At 43.5% G+C, this 26,952-nt stretch overlaps 1 protein-coding gene and 1 pseudogene across 1 annotated transcript in view; one reads left to right on the top strand and one right to left on the bottom strand.

The window, feature by feature from the left end:
- The window catches only part of LOC126188457 (orexin/Hypocretin receptor type 1-like), a 520,725-nt gene extending 494,204 nt beyond the window's left edge, over positions 1-26,521 (bottom strand). The window contains exon 1 of the mRNA XM_049930060.1: positions 26,119-26,521. Within this exon, the coding sequence (XP_049786017.1) occupies positions 26,119-26,521 (403 nt within the window). The remainder of the gene's footprint in view (positions 1-26,118) is intronic.
- LOC126189939 (5S ribosomal RNA) lies at positions 25,761-25,878 on the top strand (annotated as a pseudogene).
- Positions 26,522-26,952: the final 431 nt, after the last annotated feature.

Genomic DNA, 26,952 nt, shown 5'->3' with positions numbered 1-26,952 from the left:
GGCCTTGGGAGCTAGGAAATGAGTCCTCGTCTGCCACTCCAATTACCTGGCAACGTCCAACTCCTTGATAACTATGGTCGCCCAGTGAGGAGGGGCATCAGCCTGCAGCAGCCTGGTGTCAGGTCACAGTTTTCCGACATGTGTAAATGCAGAATGTTCGAACATGTCCAGATAAATAGTCGAGTTCATTGACGCCACCGCAAAGAAAAACTGTACTATCACTTGGTCATGGCGCATATCACACCAAAAGTTTACTTTCGAACTATCATGCACAATATACTAGCTAAAATGGGCTTGTCAGAGTCCTACAGCCTAACGTTGAGTAGAGTTACCGTCCCGGACAAACGAAATCAAGCTTCATTCGTCAACATAGCCTTTTTTTTCAGATAGTTAGGGTCATCGTCGATGCGACTCAGAATATCAACTGCAAATGCTTTGCTCTTTGACCTGTCATCAGGATAAAGCGCTTGCTGCAGCTACAAGGCTTTATTGTCTTTTGTGTAGCACACTGTGCACCATGGTTGGTGGTAGCTGCAACTGTCGAAGCACTTGACGGACTGGTTGGGCTAGGCTTCGGATAAAAGCCTGTTACACCCTTTCCACATGTGTATCTCTCGTGTTCCGACGCTCAGAACTCGTCTTCTTCATGATACTTGCGGATTCCTTGAACGTCATATTCAACCGTCTGGTGATCAGACTTCATGGTGCTGTGCTTTTGTAACGATTGCGGAAGTTCCGCTGGATCTGGTTGTCACGTTTGGTCTCTGTTAACCGTTTCACACGCTGTGTCATATGAAAAGCGAGCGGGGGGGGGGGGGGGGGGGCAGCTTCGTCAGTCATTAACGTAACACAACAAAACTTTAGGTGAGTATGAATAGTACGTTGCAGACCACTTATTCCTACCTACTCCTAGTTCTGAAATATTCGTCGTCAAATTTGTGAAGGTCAGTTTGGAACACACAATGTTAGTAAGCGTAGTATCACTTCGTGTTTAGTCTTATGGGTATTCGGATGTGGCCCAAGCTTTGTTTCTGTGGCTAAAATTTCTTCTCCGAATCACGAAGACATCGTCGGAAATTATAAAGGTTCACAGAACAGTTTAAAATTTAACCCTTTACCTACCATCGGACCTCAGAGGCTTGTCCGTGATGTTTAATGTCTTCTCTGTCGGTAACTATACATTATTCTAATGAAATTTTATGACCTTTCCTAATTTGTCAAGTTAGTTATAAATTTTGAAAAAAATTATAAAAGTTTGCCTACATATTAAAGTGTTGGTGCACGTTTTCTCCTGTACGGGACTCGCAGGCCGGAGAGCTTAGAAGCAATTTTTCAACAACCTGACGTCTGTCTGTGCAGCGTCTTTGATGTCGTTTACTATTGCTGGTTCGCGCTGTTATTCTTTCAATGTTCAACAGTCCTCCTTGCGATAAGCACATGTTTATTTTGACGCACTATTTCATAACAGTTGTCTTTTCTATGAACTGGCAATGTTACCGAGAAGAGGGCTGACAGATTAGGAGATAAGAGAATTGTTAGAGCAGTCTTCTGATTCTGAAACCCACCTAGTGAATGCGAATATTCCAGTGACTACGATAGTGAGGTAGATATCTCTGAAAACTCAGGACTACACGAAGACGATGAACATGAAGAATCCCCTTAAGAAGATAGAGAAGAGCAAAAAGGATACATTGGAAAAAGACCAGGGACGTACAAGTAGTTCCCTGACGAACTGTGGTAATGAAGAATCTTGTTCTATGTTGTTCTTTCGTGCAACCTCTCACTGAGAAAGTGTGGATGAGGACCAAGAAAGAAGGCCGAATCGTTTACGTGGACTGGGAGGACATAGATATGCGTGACATGAAAACGTTTCTTGGTATTCTGATCCTGACTGGAGTTAACAAGCCAAGAAACGAATGTATCAGTCAGCTCTGGAGTGCCAAGAAGACCGACTACTTTTGAATGAAATTATATCTCACAACCGCTTCCATGCTATCCTGAAGGTTTTGCGCTTTGACAATGCAGCAGCCCAACTTGCACAAAAGTCAAGTGACAAATCGGAACCAGTCAGAGAAGTTTTTGAGATGTGAGAAATTACTCCTTGTGGATCCCTACATTCCAGGTTGGAGCATGACGGTGGATGAACAGTTGCTCACATTTTGAGGTCGCTGTCTATTTCGGCAATACATCCCATCAAGTCCGCCCCGATAGCTGAATGGTCAGCGTGACGGACCGCAGTCCCGTGTTCGATTCCCGGCTGTGTCGGGGATTTTCTCCGCTCAGGGACTGGGTGTTGTGTTGTCTTCATCATCATTTCATCGCCATCCGGCGCGCAGGTCGCCCAATGTGGCGTCGAATGTAATAAGACCCAGACGAGGCGGCCGTATCTGTCCCCTCAAGGGCCTCCCGGCCAATGACGTCATTCGCTCATTTCCATTTCCATCCTATCAAAACCTGGTAGATACCCAATAAAGTTCTGGGCAGTTAATGACAATGCAAAAAGCTAATGCTGGAAGATGAAAGTGTATTTGGAGAAGCAGGAAGAAATGAGAGCCGTGCGACTTGGAGACAATATTATGAAAATCCTGGTGACGGATCTTGAAAAGTTTGGGCACAATATCACCTGCGATAATTTTTCTATATGTCTTCATTTAACTCATTATTTGCTATCAAAACATCTGACAATAGTCGGTACTACCCGGAAAAACAATAGTGAACTGCCTGACGATTTTGTTATACCCAAAGGATGTGAATTATACACTACGTTTTTGGGTTTTCAACCAGATATGATGGTGACTTGTTATGTTCCTAAGAGAAATAAAGTTGTTGCCGTCCTTAGCTCTCATTGTGACCAACCAACTGTGCCATCATCACAAGTAAAGGAGCCTGAAACTATAATGACATACGTACTGTGTCACAAAGGTGGCCTTGACAGCACGGACCAGAAGATGCGATGTTACAATGTGAAGAGAAAATCAAGGCGTTGACCATTGATAGTTTTCTTCAACATTATCGATGTAAGGGTAATTAATGCATACATAATTTAGATGATGCTGGCTACCATTAAAAACAATTAGACGTCGGACTTTCACCATCAATTTGGGATAGCAGCCTGCAGGGGTAAAGAAGGGCAGTGCAACACCAGCTAAGAAAAGGAGAAAATTTGCATACTACGTAGAGAAGAAAGATAGACGTCTAATTACATGTTATAAGTGCTCCAAACCTGTTTGCTGGAAACATTCTGCTGTTGTCTGACCCTGCGCTAGTGTGCACCTCAAAAGTCGTTCATATCATAAGTAGTCAAAATAGTGTCAGTTTATGTCAATTCAAACAACATTGGATTGAGAGCCCGACTGGTAGTCAACGTTATACAGATTTTCTGGTAAGCACAGGGTTAAATAACCTCAGGATCTGATTATCTGACTAGTATTAGGAGACGAAATGCTAGGCACTGATAATTGCCGTGCACCACTGCCTAACACCCATAACAAAAACTTATCCACGGAGGTAAAATATGGGCCATGAAAGTGTATGTCGTATTGCTTTTATCTTGACGAGAGCTCACGAATATCGTTAAAACATACATCGTTCCACTAACATTAATTTTTTTTCTTTTTTTCCAGCGTCTCGTTACCTGAAAATAGTTGCGCGCAATATTGCCACGTGAAATATTCGCCACTTTTCGTGGCATCATTTATGAAAATCCTTTTTTTGAAATCCAGAATGGGATAACAGCTGTGTACGGAATAGGGCTAGGAGCAGGAGTCTGAAATTTGTAGCATGACCAAACTGTGGCTTTCAGGCACCTTCTAAAAGCACGTCCGGGAAGAAGGTCGGCATGGTCCCAAGTCTTTGCGCCGTGAAACGCTCTACACGAACCCTTGAAATATAATGGTTCACAGAGCAAAACGTGCAAGATTCACAGGCGCGTGGAACACGCGACTTCTCTTCCGGTATGTGAACTGACGACTCCTGCTGCAGCAAGGATATCTAGTCATAAGAATAATTACGTATAACTACAACTTCTAACGGTTTCTACAAAGCGTTAGACACGATTAGTAACACATTTTTGATAAAAATTTTGTAAAAATGTGATGTAATAAAAACTTCGCGACCTTTATTTCCCGCACGGCTTTTCGTAATGTATACTGCATACCATCTACACAGCTATAGCCAATTTCGACTGATCTATCACTATTTTTTGACTTCCGAAAAGTATTTTAAAAGTGAAACACAGTTGTTAATCCTGTCTCCAAGATATTCCAGAACTCTGTCCAATCCATAGAGCCACCGAGACGTACTGTTGGCAAAAAAGGGTAAATAACTGAATGCACAGAATTACAGACATCCATCACTGACGTGATAGCGAGGGTGAGCGGGTGGGGGAGGGGAGGGGAGGACGTAGACCATATCGTAAGGTCAAACAATGTGATGTTCTTTGGGGAAAATAATCTTGTGCTCCTTCTCTCCAAAAATCAGCACGGATTCAGGAAAAAAAAACACTCCTGTGGAACACAGCTTGCTTTATTTACACACGACATCTTGCGAACAGTATGCTGATGAATATATAGATTCCGCCTTGCAACATTTCCGACACACGTTATACACTGTAATACATCGTCGACCATTAAGCGAGTTAAGAGAACATGGAGTATATTCGCAGATTTGTGACTTGCTCGATAAATATTTGCCTAATAGAACACAGTACTTAATATTGGACGGTACATTTTCAACAGAAACGGAAGCAACACAGGGTGTGCTCAAAGAAGCCTAATAGCGCTTCTAATGTTCTCAATGTATAGGCTGTTTCGGTAAAATTGTTTGCCCCTGTATCTTACTAACTAATAGGTCACAGGAAGTTTATTGCGGTAGCTCAACATAAGAAATGTTACACATTCTACGGAGCTGTGAATATAGTTTACTGTGTTACTTTCAAGTAGTTACAATACAGAGACACATTTTTTAAATGGAACAATACTTCTTTCTATCATTCGCTGGAATCATTGAAACCAGGCGTGTAAAAATCAGTTTATATCACATTCCTATCACGTTTAGTTAGGGAGCTATAACAGTTCGAAGTTTCATGGGCGGATAGCACACGCTCTACATAACACGAGACTGTGTGATGATGGATGTTCTGGCGGCTGAATGTTGACTTAAATGAGGTGTTCAAATGTGTATCAATGTTCCTGGATGCACAACTGAGTGCGTCTTGTAAAGGTTCTGCGGGCGTCACCGGTGTCATGTAGCGACACGCTCACTGAAACAATCTGTGTATAAACGATTTATCATACATTCACAGAAGCACTACAGAATTCTTCTTCTGCGTTGCTTTTGTCTATAGGAAAGTGTCGTCCTTCGAAGATCATATGGAAATGAACGAATATTCAGACACAATTTTCACATGGTTTGATGAACGGCACTCCATTTAAATGCGAATATATGCAAGGTATTTCACAACAAAGGAAGTGAACATATCGATATTCCATCTGTAGCTATCATCTAAAGCCCGTTAAGTCGTTTAAATATTTAGTAAAGCCGTATGTAATTGGTCGAACACGTAAATTCAGAATTAGGGATGGCGAATGAAAGATTTAAATTTTTTGCGACAGCTCTGGACAATGACGGGGCCACACTCCAATAATTTTCGTCCTTTAGGATCTCCTTGCGGTGGATCTATACATCGAAAAGTAAATCTCATATAATCTATCAGTAAAGGAAATACCGTAGATGACACTAGCTGTGGCGGTTTGTTACTCAAACGGATGTGAATGAGCGTCTGCTATCCTTTCTTGGAAAAGTTGGTGCTTAAATATCTAAAGTAAACTGCCAATTAAAGATATTAATCGTAAATTGCCAGAGCAGCTTGTCACCCCTCTAAAATTTACCCCACTTTTAACTTCATCGTATGATGTACGAAATTGGTAGCACATTAAATAAAATAAACAGTAATGTTGCGAATGAGAGCTGGAAAGCTGCGTCGGAGGCATAGACCAGTACAAAGGGCGACAATTTCTGCCGTCAGGCTGTCGGGTACTGTACAGCCCCGACTGTTTGGGGCCCAGAGCCTCGCAATTGCAATCTTCCGCTGCCTTTGGCACTAATTAGCCACGTCTTGCCCACGTCTTGCCTACTATAGGGGCTGCTCGCCGTTGGCTTAAGCTACGGAAGAGTCGGAGGCGGCTTTTCCAGGTCATCGCCGCTTGTGTTGGCACTTAGAGCCAAATGGTCTGGGCCTTGGTCAACGAAAATTTAGTACCTCGAGCCTATGAAACCATTAGGGTCCCGTTGTTCTGCCTCATATTTGTTCAGTTTTGCTCAGTCCTTAATTGAGTTACGCGGCCTTTCGAGGTCCATCTCCACAGCCCATACGTTGACTTGCGAAAAGATTCCATGAGGCAAGCCGTCTCCTTATTACTTTCCCTTGTGGTATACTACATAATTTCCCGTCGGGTAAACCTTTCTGAAAGTGGGTGAAATAGCTGGAGAAGAGCAGTGTGATGCATTCGGGGTTCTGTGTGTGTGTGTGTGTGTGTGTGTGTGTGTGTGTGTCTGTGTGTGTGTGTGTGTGTGCGTGAATGCATGCTTGCGTGTATGCGTGCGTGCACTCCTGTTTGGTGTTCCAATCAGTGCCAGAGTACTCTTTGTTCACAGCTAGCTGCTAACGCAAAAATTAAGAACATGGTTCTGGCAGTCCAACGATGTAGTCTTTAGTAAAGTCAGAAATAAACTACGGCATTGGTTTTCTGTGAACACATTTATCTCATTATTGTGCTGAATGACAGCGGTAGGGAGGAGGTACGGTCACTTCTCCTGCAATCAGGAAAAGAAACCCACATTGCTCAGAAAGGGATAAAATATTTCATTGTATTAGTTATGTGTGGGTAAATTTCAGTTGGACCACATCTTCACTGTTAACAGTCATCCCCACACCTCTCCTCTACTGCATAGTCTGACCAACACTAGAGTTTGTTGCACAGATGAAGTCGTTATAAGTAGAAAGTACACAACATGGCAGGCGTTGCTCGAATCTAGAGACGCTCTGCTGGAATTGTAACAAATCAGTGCAACATATACAAAACCGTAACAGAGATTCTTGGAGAACTTAAACAGTAAGACAATGGTTTTTCGAGGAAAACACGCAACGGTTATGCGGTGACGGTCGAATATTTGGAATACGAACCATGAACAGAAGGTGAGAAACATAAGACCGAGTACAAAGACAGACTGACAATATGTCTTCCCTCGATCAACTGGCGAATGGAATAGGGCACAAAATTGATAATATACACTACTGGCCATTAAAATTGCTACACGACGAAGATTACGTGCTACAGACGCGAAATTTAACCGACAGGAAGAAGATGCTGTGATTTGCAAATGATTAGCTTTTCAGAGCATTCAGACAACGTTGGCGCCGCTGGCGACACCTACAACGTGCTGACATGAGGAAAGTTTCCAACCGATTTCTCATACACAAACAGCAGTTGACCGGCGTTGCCTGGTGAAACGCTGTTATGATGCCTCGTGTAAGGAGGATAAATGCGTACCATCACGTTTCCGACTATGATAAATGTCAGATTGTAGCCTACCGCGATTGCGGTTTATCGTATCGCGACACTGCTGCTCGAGTTAGTCGACATCGAATGACTGTTAGCAGAATATGGAATCGGTGGATTCAGGAGGGTAATACGGAACGCCGTGCTGGATCCCAATGGCCTCGTATCACTAGCAGTCGAGATGACAGGCATCTTATCCACATGGTGGTAACGGGTCGTGCAGCCACGTCTCGATCCCTGAGTCAAAAGATGGGGACGTTTGTAAGACAACAACCATCTGCACGAACAGTTCGACGGCGTTTGCAGCAGCATGGACTATCAGCTCGCAGACCATGGCTGCGGTTACCCTCGACGCTACGTCACAGACAGGAGCGCCTACGACGGTGTACTCAACGACGAACCTGGGTGCACGAATGGCAAAACGTTATTTTTCGGATGAGTCCAGGTTCTGTTTACAGCATCATGATGGTCGCATCCATGTTTGGCGACATCGCAGTGAACGCACATTGGAAGAGTGTATCCGTCATCGCCATACTGGCGTATCACCCGGCGTGATGGTATGGGGTGCCATTGGTTACACGTCTCGGTCACCTCTTGTTCGCATTGACGGCACCCTCACCAACTGACAACCTCAGGTCAATGGTGGCCGAGCAACTAGCTGGTCACAATACGCCAGTCACTACTCTTGATGAACTGTGGTATCGTGTTGAAGCTGCATGGGCAGCTGCACCTGCACACGCCATCCACGCTCTTTTTGAGTCAATGCGCAGGAGTAAGGCTGTTATTACGGCCAGAGGTGGTTGTTCTGTGTACTGATTTCACGGGATCTATGCACCCAAATTCCGTGAAAATGTAATCACATGTCAGTTCTAGTATAATATATTTGTTTATGATCTGTATTTCTTCTTGGTGTGGCAATATGGCCAGTAGTGTATTTACGGAGTACCCTCACTGTACAGATTCTTATGGATTGTACTTGTAGACGTAGTTGTTGACATGGACAGGTAAATTACTGTTATGATACAACTCGCCAGACGCTAATCTCCCTCTCCGTCCGAACAGGCGTTGAAGGCCTAACTCTACCGTCCAACCGCCGTGTCATCGTCCACCGACAGGCGTCAATAATGCGGATACGGAGTGGCGTGTGGTCTGCATACCGCTCTCCTGGCCATCGTCAGTTTTCGTGAGCGGAGCCGATACTTTTCAGTCAAGTAGCTAGTCAATTTGCCTCAGAAGGGCTGAGTGTTCCCCAGTTGCCAATAGCGCTCGGCAGACCGGACAGTCAACCATCCAAGTGCCAGACAAGCCCCACAGCACATAACTTCGGTGATCCGACGGGAACCGGTATTACTACCGCGGCTATGCCGTTGGCACCAGAGGCTAACAGACGCAAAAATTTGTAGTTTTTAAAGCATACTCGACGGCAAAAACGAAAGAGAAGAACATAGGTCGTCGAATTAACTGTCGTCCTCTCGTACAACCCTGACTGCAGTGAAGTACAGTAATTTCAGCCTACGGAGTTAGACTAGCAAAGTCCCAGCAAATCGTGGGCTTCCCGCGGACTTGAAATGAGTCACGGCGGGCTCATGAATTACATTTAGAGCTGCTGCTAATGAAATCAGCGAAAGATGGAAGAGCGCCTAACGAGCGGGGAGCGGCGGTAATCTCTCTGGTGCGCAGCTGTGCTGTGCGGCCGCGAGGCCTGGACCCGGGCCAGGATTAAAGGCGCGGCGGCCCCAGGGGTCTGACCTGCCCACTTCCACTCCCCCCCCCCCCGCCCCTCACCTTACCCGCTTCCTCCACGACCCACCACAATCCTCACTGACGTCATCCTCACAGTGCAGCACAGGGCAGTTTACACCGATGGGACAGATATCTTGGGATACCTCCCAGTGTCGTGTCGGACCTCCTTTGGCTCGGCTTAGTGCAGCAACTCGACATGGCATGGACGCAACAAGTCGCTGTATCTTCCATGCAGAAATACTCAGCAATGCTGCCTCTCTACCCGCCCATGGTTATTTTGTAGTCATTCGGTTGATCTACTTACGTTAGCTCTGAATAAATGCTCGATTTATAATCTTTCTTTCTCATATCATTATAATAAATATAATGATTCCAACGATTGAAATTATTTACACAGTGCTTGATACTAAATTCCATGGTGCTAACTCCTAAATCAAATACAGAGAGCGAAAGGCTATTTACAATTTCTACACAAACCAGATGGCAGTTATCAGAGTAGGGGGACATGAAAGGGAAGCAGTGCTTGGGAAGGGAGTGAGACAGGGTTGTAGCCGCCTCCCCCCCCCCCCTTTATATTTAGCAAGGAGTAAAGGAAACAAAAGATAAATTCGGAGTAGGTGTTAAAATCCACGGAGAGGAAATAAAAATTTTGAGGTTCGCAGATGACATTGTAATTCTGTCAGAGACAGCAAAGGACTTGGAAGAGCAGTTGAACGGAATGGACAGTGTCTTGGAAGGAGGATATAAGATGAACATCAACAAAAGCAAAACGAGGATAATGGAATGTAGTCGAATTAAGTCGGGTGATGCTGAGGGAATTAAATTAGGAAATGAGACACTTAAAGTAGTAAAGGAGTTTTGCTATTTGTGGAGCAAAGTAAATGATGATGGTCGAAGTAGAGAGGATATAAAATGTAGACTGGCAATGGCAAGGAAAGCGTTTCTGAAGAAGAGAAATTTGTTAACATCAAGTATAGATTTAAGTGTCAGGAAGTCGTTTCTGAAAGTATTTGTATGGAGTATAGCCATCTATGGTTTTGAAACATGGACGGTAAACAGTTGGGACAAGAAGAGAATAGAAGCTTTCGAAATTTGGAGCTACAGAAGAATGCTGAAGATTAGATGGGTAGATCACATAACTAATGAGGAGGTATTGAATACAACTGGGGAGAAGAGAAATTTGTGGCACAACTTGACTAGAAGAAGGGATCCGTTTGTAGGGCATGCTCTGAGGCATCAAGGGATCACCAATTTAGTATTGGAGGGCAGCGTGGAGGGTAAAAATCGTAGAGGGAGACCATGAGATGAATACACTAAACAGATTCAGAAGGCTGTAGGTTGCGGTAAGTACTGGGAGATGAAGCAGCTTGCACTGGATAGAGTAGCATGGAGAGCTGCATCAAACCATTCTCAGGACTGAAGACCACAACAACAACAACAACAACAACAGCAACAGCAACAACTACTAAAGTGTTACAGATGCAGGATTTTGTATAAGAAATGACCTCGCGACCATGTCTCATAAATGATCTATGTGGTTCATGTCGGGTGACCTGGATGGCCAAATCATTCACTAGAACTGTTCACAAAGTTCTTCAAACAAATTATGAACAATTGTGGGCCGTGTCAGGGCACATCGTAATCCATAAAAGTTCCGTCGTTCTTTGGGAATACGAAGTCTCCAACTAGCCGAACATACCCATTTCTAGTCAGTGATGGGTTCATTTGGACTGGAAGACTCAATCCATTGCGTGTAAACACATCCCCCACCATTATGAAGGCACCACTAGCTTGCACAGTACCTAGTTGAAAACCTGGGTCCGTGGCTTCATGGGGTCTGCGCCACACTCGAATCCTACCACCAGCTCCTACCAACGCAAATCGGGACTCATCCGACCAGGCCATGGTTCTCCAGTTGTCTATCGTGCAACCGATATGGTCACTAGCCCAGGAGAAGCGTGGGAGGTGATGTCGTGCTGTTGGCAAAGACAATCGCTTCGTCCGTCTGTTGCCATAGCCATTTAACACCAGATTTCTCCGCTCTGTCCTTACTGATACGTTCGACATAACGTCCCACACTGATTTCAGCGGTTATTTCCCTCGGTGTTGCTTGTCGGTTATCACTGACAACTATATGCAAAATCCATTGCTCTCTGTTGCTAAGTAAAGGCCGTCGGCTACTGCGTTGACCATGGTGAGAGGTAAAGCCTCAAATTTAGTATTCTCAGCTCACTCTTGAGACTGTGGACCTCACAGTATTGAATTCCCTAACAATTTCAGAATTGGAATGTCCATGCATTTAGCTCCAGATACCATTCCGTGTTCAAAATCTGTTAATTCCCGTCGTGTGGCCATAACCACGCCTGAAACCCTTTCACATAAATCACCTGAGTTCAAATGGAAGCTCCGACAATGCACTGCCCTATTATGCCTCATGTACGCGATACTACTGTCATCAGTACATCTGCATATCGCGCTTAGTGGTTAGCACATCGGACTCTCATTCGGGAGGATGATGGTTCAAATCTGCATCCGGCCATCCAGATTTAGTTTTTCCTTGATTTCCCAAAATCGCTACAGGAAAATTTCGGGATGGTTCCTTTAAAAGGGCACCGTAGGTTTCCTTCCCCATCCTTGATACAATCCGAGCTTGTGCTCCGTCTCTAATGACTTCGAAGTCGATGGGAGTTGAACCCTGTCTTCCTTCCTTCTTCAGTTTTGACCATAGCGCTATCCCATGACTTTTGTCTCATTTCTCTTACTTTGTTAGAATAATCATTTTTCCCTATGTACGTGGGCACCCACAAACTGTTTTTTATTCTGAGAAGAAATTTGTTGATTGGAATTTCATAAGAAGTTCCTGCCACAGTGACAAACGCCTTTGTTTTAATGACCGACAACCCAACTCACGTATCATATCTGTGACGCTCTCTCCCCCCATTTCGTGAGAGTAATAAATGAGCTGCCATCCTTTATACATTTCAGACATTCTCCGCCAATCCTATCTGATGTGGATGTCACACGGCGCATCAATATTCCAGAAAAAGACGAACGAAAGTAGTGCAGCTAGTCTCCTTTGTAGACCTGTTGCATCTTCTAAGTGATCTTCCAATAAACCGTAGTATTTTGTTAGCTTGCCCCAAAACATTATCTATGCGATCGTTCCATTTTAGGTTACTCTTGGTAATTCCATAGTATTTCGTTGAATTCACAGCCTTTAAATTTGTGTTATTTATCACGAAGTTGGAATTTAGCGTTTTTCTTTAAGTGCTGATTTGGATGACTTCACACTTTTCGTTGTTAGGGTTAACTGCCACTTTTCGCGTCATACAGATATCTTGTCTATATCATTTTGCAATTGGTTCTGATCATCTCGAGACGGGAAAATCACAGTATTCTCTGTAAAGAATCTAAGAGGACTGCTCAGTTTGTATCCAAAAGGTCTAAAACCCTTCCTTGGGGAACGCCAGATACCGCTTTGAGTTAATCGATGACTTTGTTACTTATAGCGAACTGTGACCTCTCTGACAGGAAATCATGAATCCAGTCGCACAGCTGAGATGATACTCTGTCTGCCCGCAGTTTGATTAGGAATCGTTTATGAGGAACGATGTCAAAAGCCTTCTGGAAATCCAGAAATATGGAATCAGTTTGAGATCCCTTACTCGCATTTCCTTTCTTGGATATTGCCGTGACCAGTGCAACATTCCAGTCTTTGGGTTCGGACCTTTAGTGGAGCGAGTGGTTGTGTGTGATTGCTCTGAAAGGAACCTAATTGGTATACAGTCAGGACCAGAGGACTGGCCTTTATTAGCTGATTCAAGCTGATTTTCTACACCCAGGACATCTGATTATGAGTTACTCATGTTGGCAGCAGTTCTGCCACAACATCTTTAACGTATCTCTTTGCTGTACATTCAACTGAAATAGATCACGCTGCTTTTACCAGAAGCGCTGTTAAGAGAGTCCCAATGTGCAAGATGCTATACGTGTGAGCGCGACTGCAGTCAGTCAATTCGGCAATGCGTGTGAGCATGCTTCAGAACACGCCACTCTGCTACGCGTGCAAGAATGATAGTACACCGTAGGTTTTGAGTCGTCAAACGGAATGTGGAATTACGAGTTAAAGAGTATCAAATCATATTTCAGTCTGAAGTTATACTGTAGCTCAGAAGAAATAGTTAAAGTGTTTCTGTTATTTTTTGAGTGAAGGCTGATGATCCTCTTTTAGGCATTGTCGGTAACAATCACATGGACATCAGAATGAAACAGGAAGGTATGTTAATACTTTAAATCGGTTTAACAAAAACCTTATTCGTCATTACATATACCAAACAGAGTGAAGAGTGATGTAAGGATTTCTTGAGTCTATGCATGGCAATCGTAAAATAGCAGCCCAAGCAATGTTCTGTTAACAATTAATTGAATTTCTATATTATGACAAGCGAATGAAAACTCTTCTCTAAGCACGTCAGTCAAATATTTGCAATGTAAGCAAATACAGATGTGTTACCTCATTCAGCATACCCAATAAAGATATAACAGCATTCCGAAAAAAGTCTTCACACTATCAGAGCACACAGTACAAGGCGTCGTCGAAAACGAATAACCAACCAGAAGCAAGAAGTAAATGTAGTTATCTACCCGTTTCAAGATTAACTCTGGTAGCCCAAAGAAAACTGCTCCTTCTATGCTATCAGGAACAAGAATCCCTCTGTAAAGATTACAATAACTAATGACACTTCTCCTCGTATAGGCACCTTACAAAATCCAGAGTGAGATTTTCACTCTGCAGCGGAGTGTGCGCTGATACTAAACTCCCTGGAAGATTAAAACTGTGTGCCGGACCGAGACTCGTTACTATAAACAAAAGTAGGTCTACTTTGCGTCTTCGGGTCGATTCCACAGTGCCACGTCTTGTAGGCGATGACATCTCGGTCGGCAAAAGATTCCAGTCCAGGTAGCGATGCGTTCTCACAGCGGACAATCGCGCGTGTAAACTACCCACTGCCAGCTGCTTCAGTTGCGACATCGAGTGAAAAATTAACTCGACATCCATCGAAAAAATTGGTCCATTAAGAATAACAGATTGTGCAGTCCCATTTCCTCTAAGTTTATTTTCAAGACTAATTATGTGTTTATAAAAAAAACGAGTTCGAGTCTCGTTCCGGCACACAGTTTTAATCTGCCAGGAAGTTTCACTTTACAAAATGTTTGTGTTGTCTAAAATCACAGCTGTCCTCAGCTCGTGGTCTACTGGCTAGCGTTGCTTCCTCTGGATCACAGTGTCCCAGGTTCGATTCCCCGACGTTTTTTTTTTTTTGTGTTGTCCCCATCATCTCATCATGATTCGGGAAAGCCCGAGACTGGAAATGGAAAGATTTGAAACTTGTACGGGCACTGCTGACCACGATATTGAGGGCCCCACAAACCAACATCACCATGAGCTAGTAAAATGCTGAGTACTGCCGCTTTTGAACTTAAGTACCGTTGATAACACTAATTTTATTAGAGCTACTAACACGCTCGCACTGAGTTTTAATAGAAAACAACTAGAGAACTCGTAGGGGGAAATGTTTTCGTGAGTTGCCGAACAATTCTAATCGCTTCAGATCAAACTTCTCGGCCGAGAAGCAATGGTCGATGCATGTAACTGTTCGCTGGCATTTCGTACCCATCTCCAAAAGACAAAAATTTGTGGCTTGCTTAAGCTTTCGATGCAGTTGCCTATTTACGTCTAAAGATGTTTCCCACAGATGGGAATGAATCGTCAATGAGTTGTTTTATATATTGCCGACGGCCTCCATGCACGGACATTTTATATGCAGTAAATTCAGTCCGTGAATTCATACATTGTTTTATTACTCCTCATCCCCCTCAAACTACCCAATATTATCTAAAAGGACTAAGTCCATCAATAACCAAGCTATAAATAAACCCAATAGCATCATGAGAATAAACCACAGTTTTAACAGAAAAATACTCTAACTCACGAATAGAAGACAACAAGAGTATGGAAATATACACAAGGAATGACGAAGCTGTATTTTCCTTCCCGCTTACGGTACGGTGAGAGCAGACTCTTCGGGAAACTGGCCCATTGTTGAACTTGGGTGTTTTAAGCCACATCGCAGAGAGTTAGGATTGGGACACAGGATTTCCCAAATGGAAATAACTGGGTAGGATTTTCAGTTCCGATATTTGCGTTACAACCAAGGGTAACCTCGGTCAGAGCCATAGGATTGAAGCTATATTACTTATTTATTGGGCCGACACTGGCGCAGTAAAAAGCAAAATGGCTTCATATGAATTCATGTATCTGGTTGTGTATGTCAGTTGTAAAGTCGATGACTTGCTCGATGCGTACTGAAGTGTGGCTTACATCTGAGAAGAGAAGTGCCAGGCCGTCCTTTAAACCCGACCACTGGTCGCGTGATGTTGGCGACGCAACTAACGGATCAGCTAATTACTCTCTTGTGCCACTGTCTATGACCATCATAGTGCTTTCTCATCCGATTCATACAGTTATTTTATGATGATCAAATTGTAAAGAACACAGATTTGCTTGTGTGCATGAGTAAGTGTCATACATAGGTACTTTCAAATTGTCCGCTAAGCCACTCGACAACGCAGAATGTCAGACTGGGACTACTACACTGCTACGCGTTCGCTGTTGTACACTTTGAAGTGCCACTAATTCAATAATATCCCTATCTTAAAATAAGGAACTTGGAGTTTCGAAAGAACTACTCCGCAGAACAAGTCAATTTTTAGTTTACTTGTCAGATTACAGAAAATTTGAAAGACAAAATTCCTCAGCTCTCTTTCTCTATGAGTCAGTGAAAACAGTCGATTATGTAGTTCACTGTATTGTGTTGCAGGAGCTCAAATGTTATGGTATCAGATATGTTTTTCGTAACTAGATGTTTTGCAGCACTATTGTTAAGAAGCGAAGCATTTCTACCCTCATATCTACATTTACGGCTCTTACACTTACCCTGAAATTCACACTTATGCGCTTCGCACAGGGTTCATACAAACACTTTCAGACTGTTTTTCGATCTTCCACTCTTGTAGCACGTGGGAAAAATGAACGGCTAAATCTGATTTCTTTCATTTTATTACGAAACTCATTTCTCCCTTTGTAGGTGGCAGCCAACAAAATATTTTCGCAGTCGGAGGAGAAAGCTGGAGATTGAAATTTTACGAAAATACCTCTCTGGAACAAAAAACGTCTTTGTTAATGATTGTCATCCCAACTCACGTATGATATCCGTGACACTCTCTCCCCTATTTCGCGATATTTCAAAACAAACTGTTCTTCTTTGAACTTTTAAGATGCCCTCTGTCAGTCCTGCCTGGTAAGCATTCCATACCGCGCATAAATACTCCAGAATAGGAATATTAAGTTTAGTGTAGGCAGGTACTCTAATAGCTGTGTTACTTTTTCTAAGTATTTTGCCAATAAAGCGCAGTCTTTGGCTAGCCTTCCCCAGAACTTTCTCTCTATGATGGTTCCAATTTACGTCGTTCGTAACTGTAATCCTATGGTATTAAGTTGAATCGACATTGTTTAAACTTGTGCGATTTACCGTGTAACCGAAATTTGACAGAGCTTTTTCTATGCTGGTGTGCAGGACCACATACTTTTTATTGTTTGCGCTCTATTGCTACTTTTCGCACCATGCAGATGTGTTAAGGAAATCATTTTGTCATTCGTTTTGATTTCAAATGAATTAACTAGACGCTGAACGATACTATCAGCAAACAATCGAATAGGGCTGTCTCTTAAATGGTTTATGGAGATTAAGGTTTCCGAAATCTCTTCGCCAAAGAAGACGAAGTAAATGTTACGTATAGCATCTTGCACATTGGGACACTCTTAACAGCGCTTCTGGTAAAAGCAGCGTGATCCATTTCAGTTGAATGTACAGTGAAGAGATACGTTAAAGATGTTGTGGCAGAGCGGATCTCCGTTATCCTAAGTTTCTAGCATTTGTAGACTTGGAGAAAGCTTTTGATAATGTTGACTGGAATACTCTCTTTAAAATTCTGAAGGTGGGAGGGGTAAAATACAGGGAGAGAAAAGCTAGTTACAATTTGTACAGAGACGAGATGGCAATTATAAGAGCAGAGGGGCACAAAAGGGAAGCGGTAGTTGGGAAGGGAGTGAGACAGGGTTGTAGTCTATCCCCTAAGTTATTCAATCTGTACATTGAGCAAGCAGTAAAGGAAACAAAAGGAAAATTTGGAAAAAAATTAAAATCCACGGAGAAGAATTAGAAACGTTGGGGTTTCCTGATGACATTGTAATTCTGTCAGAGACAGTAAATAATGTGGAAGAGCAGTTGAATGGAATGGACAGTGTCTTGAAAGGAGGATATAAGGTGAACATCAATAAAAGCAAAACCGGGATAATGGTATGTGGTCGAATTAAGTCAGGTGATGCTGTGGGAATTAGATTAGGAAATGACGCACTTAAAGTAATAGAAGAGTTTTGCTATTTCAGGAGCAAAATAACTGATGATAGCCGAAGTAGAGAGGATATGAAATGTAGACTGGCTATGGCAAGAAAAGCATTTCCGAAGAAGAGAAATTTGTTAACATCGTGTATAGATTTAAGTGTCAGGAAGCCATTTCTGAAAGTATTTGTATGGAGTGTGGTCATGTATGGAAGTGAAACTTGGACGATAAGTAGTTTAGACAAGAAGAGAATAGAAGCTTTCGAAATGTGGTGCTGTGGAAGAATGCTGAAGATTATATGGGTAGATCACGTAACTAATGAGGAGGTAATGGAGAGAATTGGGTATAAGAGGAAATTTTGGCACCACCTGACTAAAAGAAGGGACAAGTTGGTAGGTCACGTTCTGGATCACCAAGGGATCACCAATTTAGTATTGGAGAGAATAGTGGAGGGTAAAAATCGTAGAGGTAGACGAAGAGATGAATACACTAAGCAAATTCAGAAGGATGTAGGTTGCGGTAGTTACTCGGAGATGAGTAAGGTTTCATAGGATAGAGTAGCATGGAGAGCTGCATCAAACCAGTCTCTGGACTGAAGACCACAACAACAACATCGAAATAAACGTAGTGTGGTATTTTTAGGGGGACAGTGAACATTTATCCATTTCTAGAGAGACTCACAGTAGTATTAGTAAACAATGTTGTTGTTCTATATCTAAGTCAGTATCAAAGTCTTGATTGTTGAAAGGTTATCAGTCACCTAGGTTACCAGGTGGTCTGCGGTTTACCGAATTATTCGGTATTTCTACCCCGTTTCCGATACCGAAGCATAAGTGGTTTGGTACTTTTAGAATTTCATTTACATAATAAATTTATTTATTTATTCGCAAAATTCAGTAGAGTTAAATGATTTTATGGTCACTTTAAAAGTGGATATTGAATTACGTAAGAACGGTTGTTTATTCAATTCAACCAAGAACTGTTAAAACTAAATGAGGTTGAGCGAAATAAGTACAAGAATGAAGCTCTCGTAGACTACAAGAGAGTCGAATATTATCTTAAAAATGGGTTTGACTACGAAAACTCTCCTTTGAAAATTATCAGTTACATGGCTGCAGCAAAAATCTCCTACATAAAATAATATGTTCAGGCATCAAAGATGGTGGGTACTGAAAAATGCATACACTTTCGAACAATAAAGAAGTCAGGCTTCTATGTCCACAAACTCATTTTCGTGGAAAACGTTTTTAAACGGAGAAGAAACGCCTAAGATAAAGAAACTCATAAAACACTTTATAGCGGTTCAGGGCAGCAATGCCTTTGTGGGAACAGTCTTCAGTCACATGAATCATTCATGGTCCGATGCTAGAAACAAACTAAGGGTCGGTATGGTAAAAAAAAGACCCTATGCCTTCGTTATAAGCTGAAGTCGGCAAGCAACGTGCAACGTGTTTTACCAAAAACTGAAAGGAAACAAAACTTTTTGGAAGCTGTACTAGCAATGATAAATACAATTTTTTTAAGTTTACTCTTCTATTGAGTTCATTCTCAGCCCTGTTCTCAGAAAATCTTTCGCCAGTCAATGTTCGGTAATTTTGTGAATTAACCTGGCAACCGTATCAGTCATAAAGGCTAGGTCAGACTTCCTATTACTTTTAGGATATTGTATTGAGAATATTCTGTACCATTCTACATCCATAGTGCTGCTCAGGCACATTTAGTATTCACGAAATAGCACAGTCCTTTCGCAAGAACATTAACACAGTTACGCACAAAAGTTATACACCGAGAAAAACACATTCGCACAGACGTTGTACGTTAGAAGTTCAAAAACGAATTTTACACAATTATTAGTACAAACATAAAGGTTACGATTTATGAAGATTTATTTATTATCTGGGAAGCTGTGACGTGACAGACGTCGAAGGCTCCTAGTAAATGGTCACTCCAGACTCATGAAAAGTCATAAAAGCTTAAAACATGTTCGGCACACACCAAATCGACCTCTGGTTTTAAGCAAAATGGGATCAGACTCTTTCTCACCCCTTCGTGTCTGCGAGTGCTCTCTCCCGGGTAAGACACAGCATTTCCATTTACTGCCTTAATGGAAAACTGAACCTCTCAGATACTCTCTGGAGCCGAGACCAAAGGGAGATGGCAGTCGACGACGTAATGAGTGGCATTTGTCGGTGTTTCACGTTTCTTCACCTCAGATTTCCATAAATGCGTTACGATGTATATGGTTGAACAGTTCACGCTTCATCTTTTCCATTCTTATATCAGGCCAATTTCTCGATGTGACAAAGAGAATTTAAACTTGAATTTGGTGAAACATTAACATTATATGTTGCACCTGGAAATCGACTGATTCTTCGATAATAAGTAAATCGGTCTTAGATCACATTCAAAAGGCCTCAGCATCTACGAAGGAACAACACATAGTGCCAGATGGTAATCATCTGTGTCGGCATAAAACTCAGTACCTCGCTTTTCTCAGTGGGCTGGAATATCTAATAGTCCGTATAAAAGAGCTACAAAGGATGGAATGCTACGTGCGACACTGAGTACTCAAGAATAAAACAAAAAATACATAAGGCATCACAACCGAGTAACTCAGAAACATTTTACTTATTAATGAAAGATCATTAAGGCGAGATCACCCACACAAAGCATTTGGAGCATAAATGAAGGTAAAATTGTAGTGAGTTGCGAAGTCATCCTGTAATAATGTACTGCCTTGCCTGTATGTACATGGGGAACAATTTCTACATAGGGATTCGTAAGTTGTTTTAATGCAAAAAAAGGTTCTTTAAATATGTTCAACTAAATTCTGCAGCATTACAAAACCATTTAGACCTTTAAAAGAAAGAATCCTCCTGTATAGTGCTTCTATTCTTTTGTCGGGTGATTAAACGTATCTTTTAGCCCATGTAGTTGGCCGGAAGTATCTTCCAACAGTGAAAAAAGTAAGAAACTGTTACTTGGAAGCAACTAAAACTAATGTTCCTATCTATTCGTCAAAATTAGATTATCAGGCTCTCTTCTACTAAGCACTTTCTGAAGGTTTAACAAATGTAAGTTAAACTTAGTACGCAGCGGCATTGCAGTGGATGTGTCCTTCTTCATCTTTTGAAAGCACGGCACCATTATCAGAAAACAAAAAAAATTCTAATGGCGTACCTGACGATTTTTGTGTAACGAGCTACATCACTGACAACGTACTAATTTCAGCCGTTTCACGGAGAATCGAGGTAAAATTACTATTAAATACTGTATGGTCGAAACTATATCATTAGCCAAAACTATCTCGAAGATGAACTACACAACACCAAAGAAATATACAAGGAGCATATAATTTGGTTTCATTTAATTTTAGTATTTGACGGAAAAATGAATACTGCTTTTACGTATGTTTAGTATGGAGTAACTATATTCAATATATTCTTGATCCAAAATGGATGTGTTTTGCGAAAATGAGAGCAATTGCAACGAACTTAATTTACATTTCTGCAGTTATCACAAGTGATTCGTATGATAGTGACTGAAAATGCCACACTGAAGTAAAACTTTATAGTTAATGATTATAATTAATATACAGGGTAAATCACCTACAACTTTCTCGCCAAATACTGCGGAAATCGAAAGTGCTATTGATGTGCAGTTTTCTCAAAATGGACTGGCAGGAAGGGGTTCGTATTGTTAGCCAATAAACATAATACTTAGAAAGAGCATTTTTGTGCAAATATATATATTTTTAAAATGGTACTGTGCCTGATGACATTAACAAACTAAAAGTAGGGTAAATTAGAAAGTCATTTGTTGCAGGATTCTAGTCCGAGTCATTTACAAAACTTCGTATTTTGAAAAGTTTCCACACTGACACTTGTTTGTACCATTCAACCTGCGTAGTTGCTAGGTACTATGTAGTTACGTTTGCTTACAGTGTGCTTGTGTGTTCGCTGAGTGCATTGCGGCTTGCTAGTTAGTGTGTGGCAGTCCAAGCATTGGGTCGTGAGTGGACGATGTGATTTACCAATGCAGAAAAAGCCATCATGTTCATGGCGTGTGAAGAGTGTAGGAGGAATGCTGTTCGTTCTTTTACGGTGTATGCGGCAAGATATCCCAATAGACATTAACCATCTCGTCAGTTATTTATGAGCCTCTTCAACAAGTTACGTGAAAGTGGTGGTGTAATACCTAGACGAAGTAACAGAAGGAAAAATGGCTCTGAGCACTATGGGACTTAACATCTGAGGTCATCAGTCCCCTAGAACTTAGAACTACTTAAACATAACTAACCTAAGGACATCACACACATCCATGCCGAGGCAGGATTTGAACCTGCGACCGTGGCGGTCGCGCGGTTCCAGACTGTACCGCCTAGAACCGCTCGGTCACCCAGGCCGGCAACAGAAGGAAACAAGTGAGGACAGAAGAGGGGGAAATTAATGTTCCTGATGCTGATGCAGTTGATCCGCACATTGGCTCGCGCGCAATCTCACGAGGGAGTAGCGTGAGTCAGGCAAGTGTCCTGAGCATTCTCCATCGACATAGGTTACATCCCTATCAAATCTTTCTCCATCAGGAGCTGCATGAAAACGATTATGAAAATTGTTTTAATTTCTGTATATGAGCACTAAAAACAGGATACTCCAGACATATCATGTATCTTGTTTAGTGATGAAACCACACTTGGCAATTATGGCCAGGTAAACCACCGAAACATGCACTCTTGGACTGATGATAATCCCAGTTGGCTCCGCCACGTGTAACGTCAGCGTGTGAACGTCTGGTGTGGGATAGTGAACCGTCAGTTCATGGGCCCGTTTTTCGTAGACGGAACACTGAATGCCCACAACTATCGCAGCCTCCTAACAGACCATCTTCTACGAGTGCTAGAAGTCGTTCTGCTTCAGATTAGGAGCAACATGTGGTACCAACATGATGGCCGTCCAGCCCATAGTGCACGAAGTACTACAGCATGTCTTCACGAATTGTTTACAAATCGCTGGACTGGACGCAGAACACCTCTACCTTGGCCGGCCCGTCCCCTAGAATTTGACGCCTGTAGACATTTTTCTGCTGGGAAAGCTGAAAGACGCTATCTGAAAGGACATACCAACTACACTCGATGATATGCAACGACGTAGTACTGCAACGTCCCCGGATATCTCCTCTGAAATGCTAGCACGTGCGCAGCAGTCGTTCCATGCCAGATTGCAAGCGGGTGTTGCCACTGCATGTGGTAATTTGAACAAAACTAGTGATGGGCAATAGTATCGTTACTGGTCAGAATCCACATAACTAGTCTACGTAGTTGTGTTGTTCTTTAGTGTTTGCTACCATAGGTATTATGCAAGTGTCGGTGAGAGAACTTTTCGAAATACGATGTCTCGTAAACGACTCGCACTAAAATCAAACAACAAACATCACTCACATTGTGAATTACCTAAATTTTATTTTGTTAATCTTCCATTGAAAAGAAGTGTATGTTTGCACAAAAAGTACACTTTCAAAGTTTTATTACAATATGTTGATTGATTAACAAGACGGGTCGCACATCAACAGCGATTTCAATTTCCGCAGTATTTGTGGTACAGGTTTTGGGTGATTCACTGTGTAAATTAACATGGATAATAACAGACATAATAAATTCACACCCGCATAAATTAACTTCCAAATTGGGAGTAGCGAAATACCCACTACCTAAAATAGCTGCCAATCGTAGGGCATAACAAATCATGCTTAACATAAAACAACTTCTACATGGAGCTATCAACTAAGAGTACTATAAGTGTATGAAGACAGTGCACCGGCTCACATTAATAATAATAGCACAGAAGCTCAACTGCGTCCATGTTGAAGGCAGAACCATGGTGGTCGTAGTGGGATTCGCGGAAAACACGAATCAGAATGGGTGAATTTCGAAATGAATTTTGCTCCCACGTATAACAGTTCATTTCCTCACCTACTGTGCCTCGCACTATCTCGCCGGAGTATGAAGCCAAGCCTTAGAGGAAAGTCCCCGACTAGGAGGCTGGTCACGGTCATTCATCCATCCGGAATGACTAGTACGAGGAACGTCACAGCCGGATAGTGTCCTTCACCACCAGCTGTTCCTCCCCGACAGATGCATGGCTCTCCGATTAAACATGGAAGTGACAGTCTATCGGACGGTGGCACATTTTGACACTGCATGTTCCCAGCAGGCTTCCTTGGGTGCTACGTCTGCTTGTTCATTTCCCCATATTCCCAAGTGCACAGCAAGAATGCTCCCCTCTTACACTGATGCTGAAGACAGAACATGTGGCATTGTATTTAATTGGATAATTTTCTCCACTAGGTACTTTTACTACAATGGCCGGAGGACACTGAGGGAATAGGAGCAGATAATTCACTATTTGTCGTGAAGTCGCTTCGTCTACTACAGGGTGAAAAGTATTTAAACCGACAAACTCTGGGAGGTTGCAGGGAACATCAAAACAAATATTTCTCCCTAAAGTCATTTTTTCCTATGAGGACTATTTAGCCGGTGGAGGTCGTATTACGCTCGTCAGTTGTTAGACGCCGTATTACGATCCTCAGTTGTAGGCAACTGCTGTCCACCAGTGTAGTAGTGCATTGTCTCTGTTTACTAATGGAGTGATACACCTGGAGTGAGTACATTGATATGGTTGGTGCATACTACGTAGGGCACCACAACGGACGAGCTGCGCAGCGGGTTTATCAACAACAATATCCTAATCGCCGTATCCTGCATCATACGACCTTTGTTGCTGTGTACCAACGTCTGCGTGAGACCGGATCATTTAGCAGATTACCTGGACAGGAACGCCGTCGCACGGTAAGAACGCTGCAATTTGAGGAAGCTGTCTTGCAGCTGTGGAGCGGGAATCTTCAATCAGCATTCGTAAAATTGCACGTAACATGGGGACGAATCAGACGAATGTAAGAACAGTCCTTCGAGAGCAGTTGTTACGTCCATTTCACTTACAGCGTGCCCACAACCTGGAACCAGTTGGTCATCCACCCAGAACAGAGTTTTCGCAGAGACACCTGGAACAGTGTGAAATGCATCCTACATTTCCATCCTCTGTGTTGTTTAGCGATGAAGCAACATTCGGGCGTGATGGAGTCTTCAACATTCACAATTCGCATGTTTGGACTGGGGATAACCCACATGCCACAGTTACTAGCGCTCATCAAGTGCGGTTCTTCGTTAATGTGTGGGTCGGTGTTTGTTGGGGACTGCTTAATTGGGCCGTATCTGCTACCTAGGCCACTAAATGGCAGGCACTATTACAATTTTCTCGCCAGAGCATTGCCAGAATTGCTGGAAGACGTCCCGCTCCCTACAAGCAACGGATGTGGTTCCAACATGACGGGGCGCCGGCACTTTTCGGTCGTCGTGTGCGTCGATTCCTGGACCGACGGTTCCCAGAAACGTGGATTGGCAGAGGTGGTCCTGTACCATGGCCTGCTCGATCCCCAGATATGTCGACTCTGGACGTTTTTCTGTGGGGCTAGATGCGCAACCTTGTTTACGCAACTCCTGTTGCATCAGAAGAGGAACTGAAATTGGGTTATGTTAATGTGTTGTCTCTTGGTCATAAAAAAACATGCCGGCCGGTGTGGCCATGCGGTTCTAGGCGCTTCAGTCTGGAACCACGTGACCGCTACGGTCGCAGGTCCGAATCTTGCCTCTGGCATGGATGTGCGTGATGTCCTTAGGTTGGTTAGGTTTAAGTAGTTCTAAGTTCTAGGGGACTGATGACCTCAGATGTTAAGTCCCATAGTGCTCAGAGCCATTTGAACCATAAAAAAATGGAAAAATGTTTGTTGGTTTAATTAATTTGCGACCAGAGAAATCTTCCTCTACCGGTTTAAATACTCCTCATAGGAAAAAAAGACATTAGGGAAAAATATTTGTTTTGATGTCCCCTACAAACTCCCAGAGTTTGTCGGTTTAAATACTTTTCACCCTGTATAGCTGTAGGCAACGGCCTTGTCACAGTGGATACACCGGTTCCCGTCAGATCACCGAAATTAAGCGCTGTCGGGCGTGGCCGGCACTTTGATGGGTGACCATTCGGGCCGCCATGTGCTGTTGCCATTTTTCGGGGTGCACTCAGCCTGGTGGTGCCAATTGAGGAGCTACTCGACCGACTAGTAGCGGCTCCGGTCAAAGAAAACCATCATAACGACCGGGAGAGCGGTGTGCTGACCACACGCCCCTCCTAACAGCATCCTCAGCTGAGGATGACACGGCGGTCGGATGGTCCCGATGGGCCACTTGTGGCCTGAAGACGGAGTGCTGTATAGCTGTGCAAAAGCGCTTTGCGGTCGTACTCACACATGGTCTCTCCGAGCAGCCAGACCTCCGGGCGCGAGTGGACCTCGACGAGGACGGTGGGCGTGCAGACGAGGAGCACGAGCAGGTCGGCGACGCTGAGGTTGACCAGGAAGATGTTGGTGGAGTTGCGCATGTCGCGGCTGCGCAGGATCACGGCCGGCACCATGGCGTTGCCCGCCACGCCGATGCTCATGATGATGACGCAGGCGACGGTGGAGGCGGTGCGGATGTAGGCGGGCACCTGCGGCACGTCGCCCACGTCGGGCGCGGCGGCGACGCTGCCGTTGGCGCCCGCCCCCGCAGACCAGGAGGTGGCGTTGAAGAAGCTGGCCGGCAGGAAGGGCGAGCCCACGGCCGCGCCCTCGGAGGCGTTGTGCAGCGCCGCGGACAGCGCGAGATTCATCAAAGGAGCCGCGCGCGGCCGGCCGCTGACCGCTGTTCTCAGCCCGTGGTCGCCGCCGGCAGGTTGTCACTGGCAGGCGGCGAAGCCGGCGTCCGCATCGCCGATACGGCTGACAGCAGTGCGTCACTGCGCTCTATCTCGCCGCTTGTCTCCTGCGACGCTGACACACCACTTTGTCTCTCCGCCTCACTATTCAACAGACGATAATCACGTAAAACGCTACCATTCACTCTTTGGCACAATTCTGAGGTAAGAAAATTTCACGGGTGACTTCTAATTACACCATTCGGAACTCAGTATATCGCCAAAGCTGCCTGAAATTACGCAGTCTCTTACGAATCCCGTTGCCACTCCCTAAGTTCGCACCTGCATCATGTAGCTGTCACAATCACTGACTAGATTTTTCGGTAAGCGTAAGCCCTTCTTACACC

The sequence above is a fragment of the Schistocerca cancellata genome, chromosome 5, assembly GCF_023864275.1.
Source record: "Schistocerca cancellata isolate TAMUIC-IGC-003103 chromosome 5, iqSchCanc2.1, whole genome shotgun sequence".
Taxonomy (NCBI): Eukaryota; Metazoa; Arthropoda; class Insecta; order Orthoptera; family Acrididae; genus Schistocerca; species Schistocerca cancellata.
The sequence above is the reverse complement of the archived record's forward strand: the minus strand, read 5'-3'. Positions and strand labels throughout refer to the sequence as shown.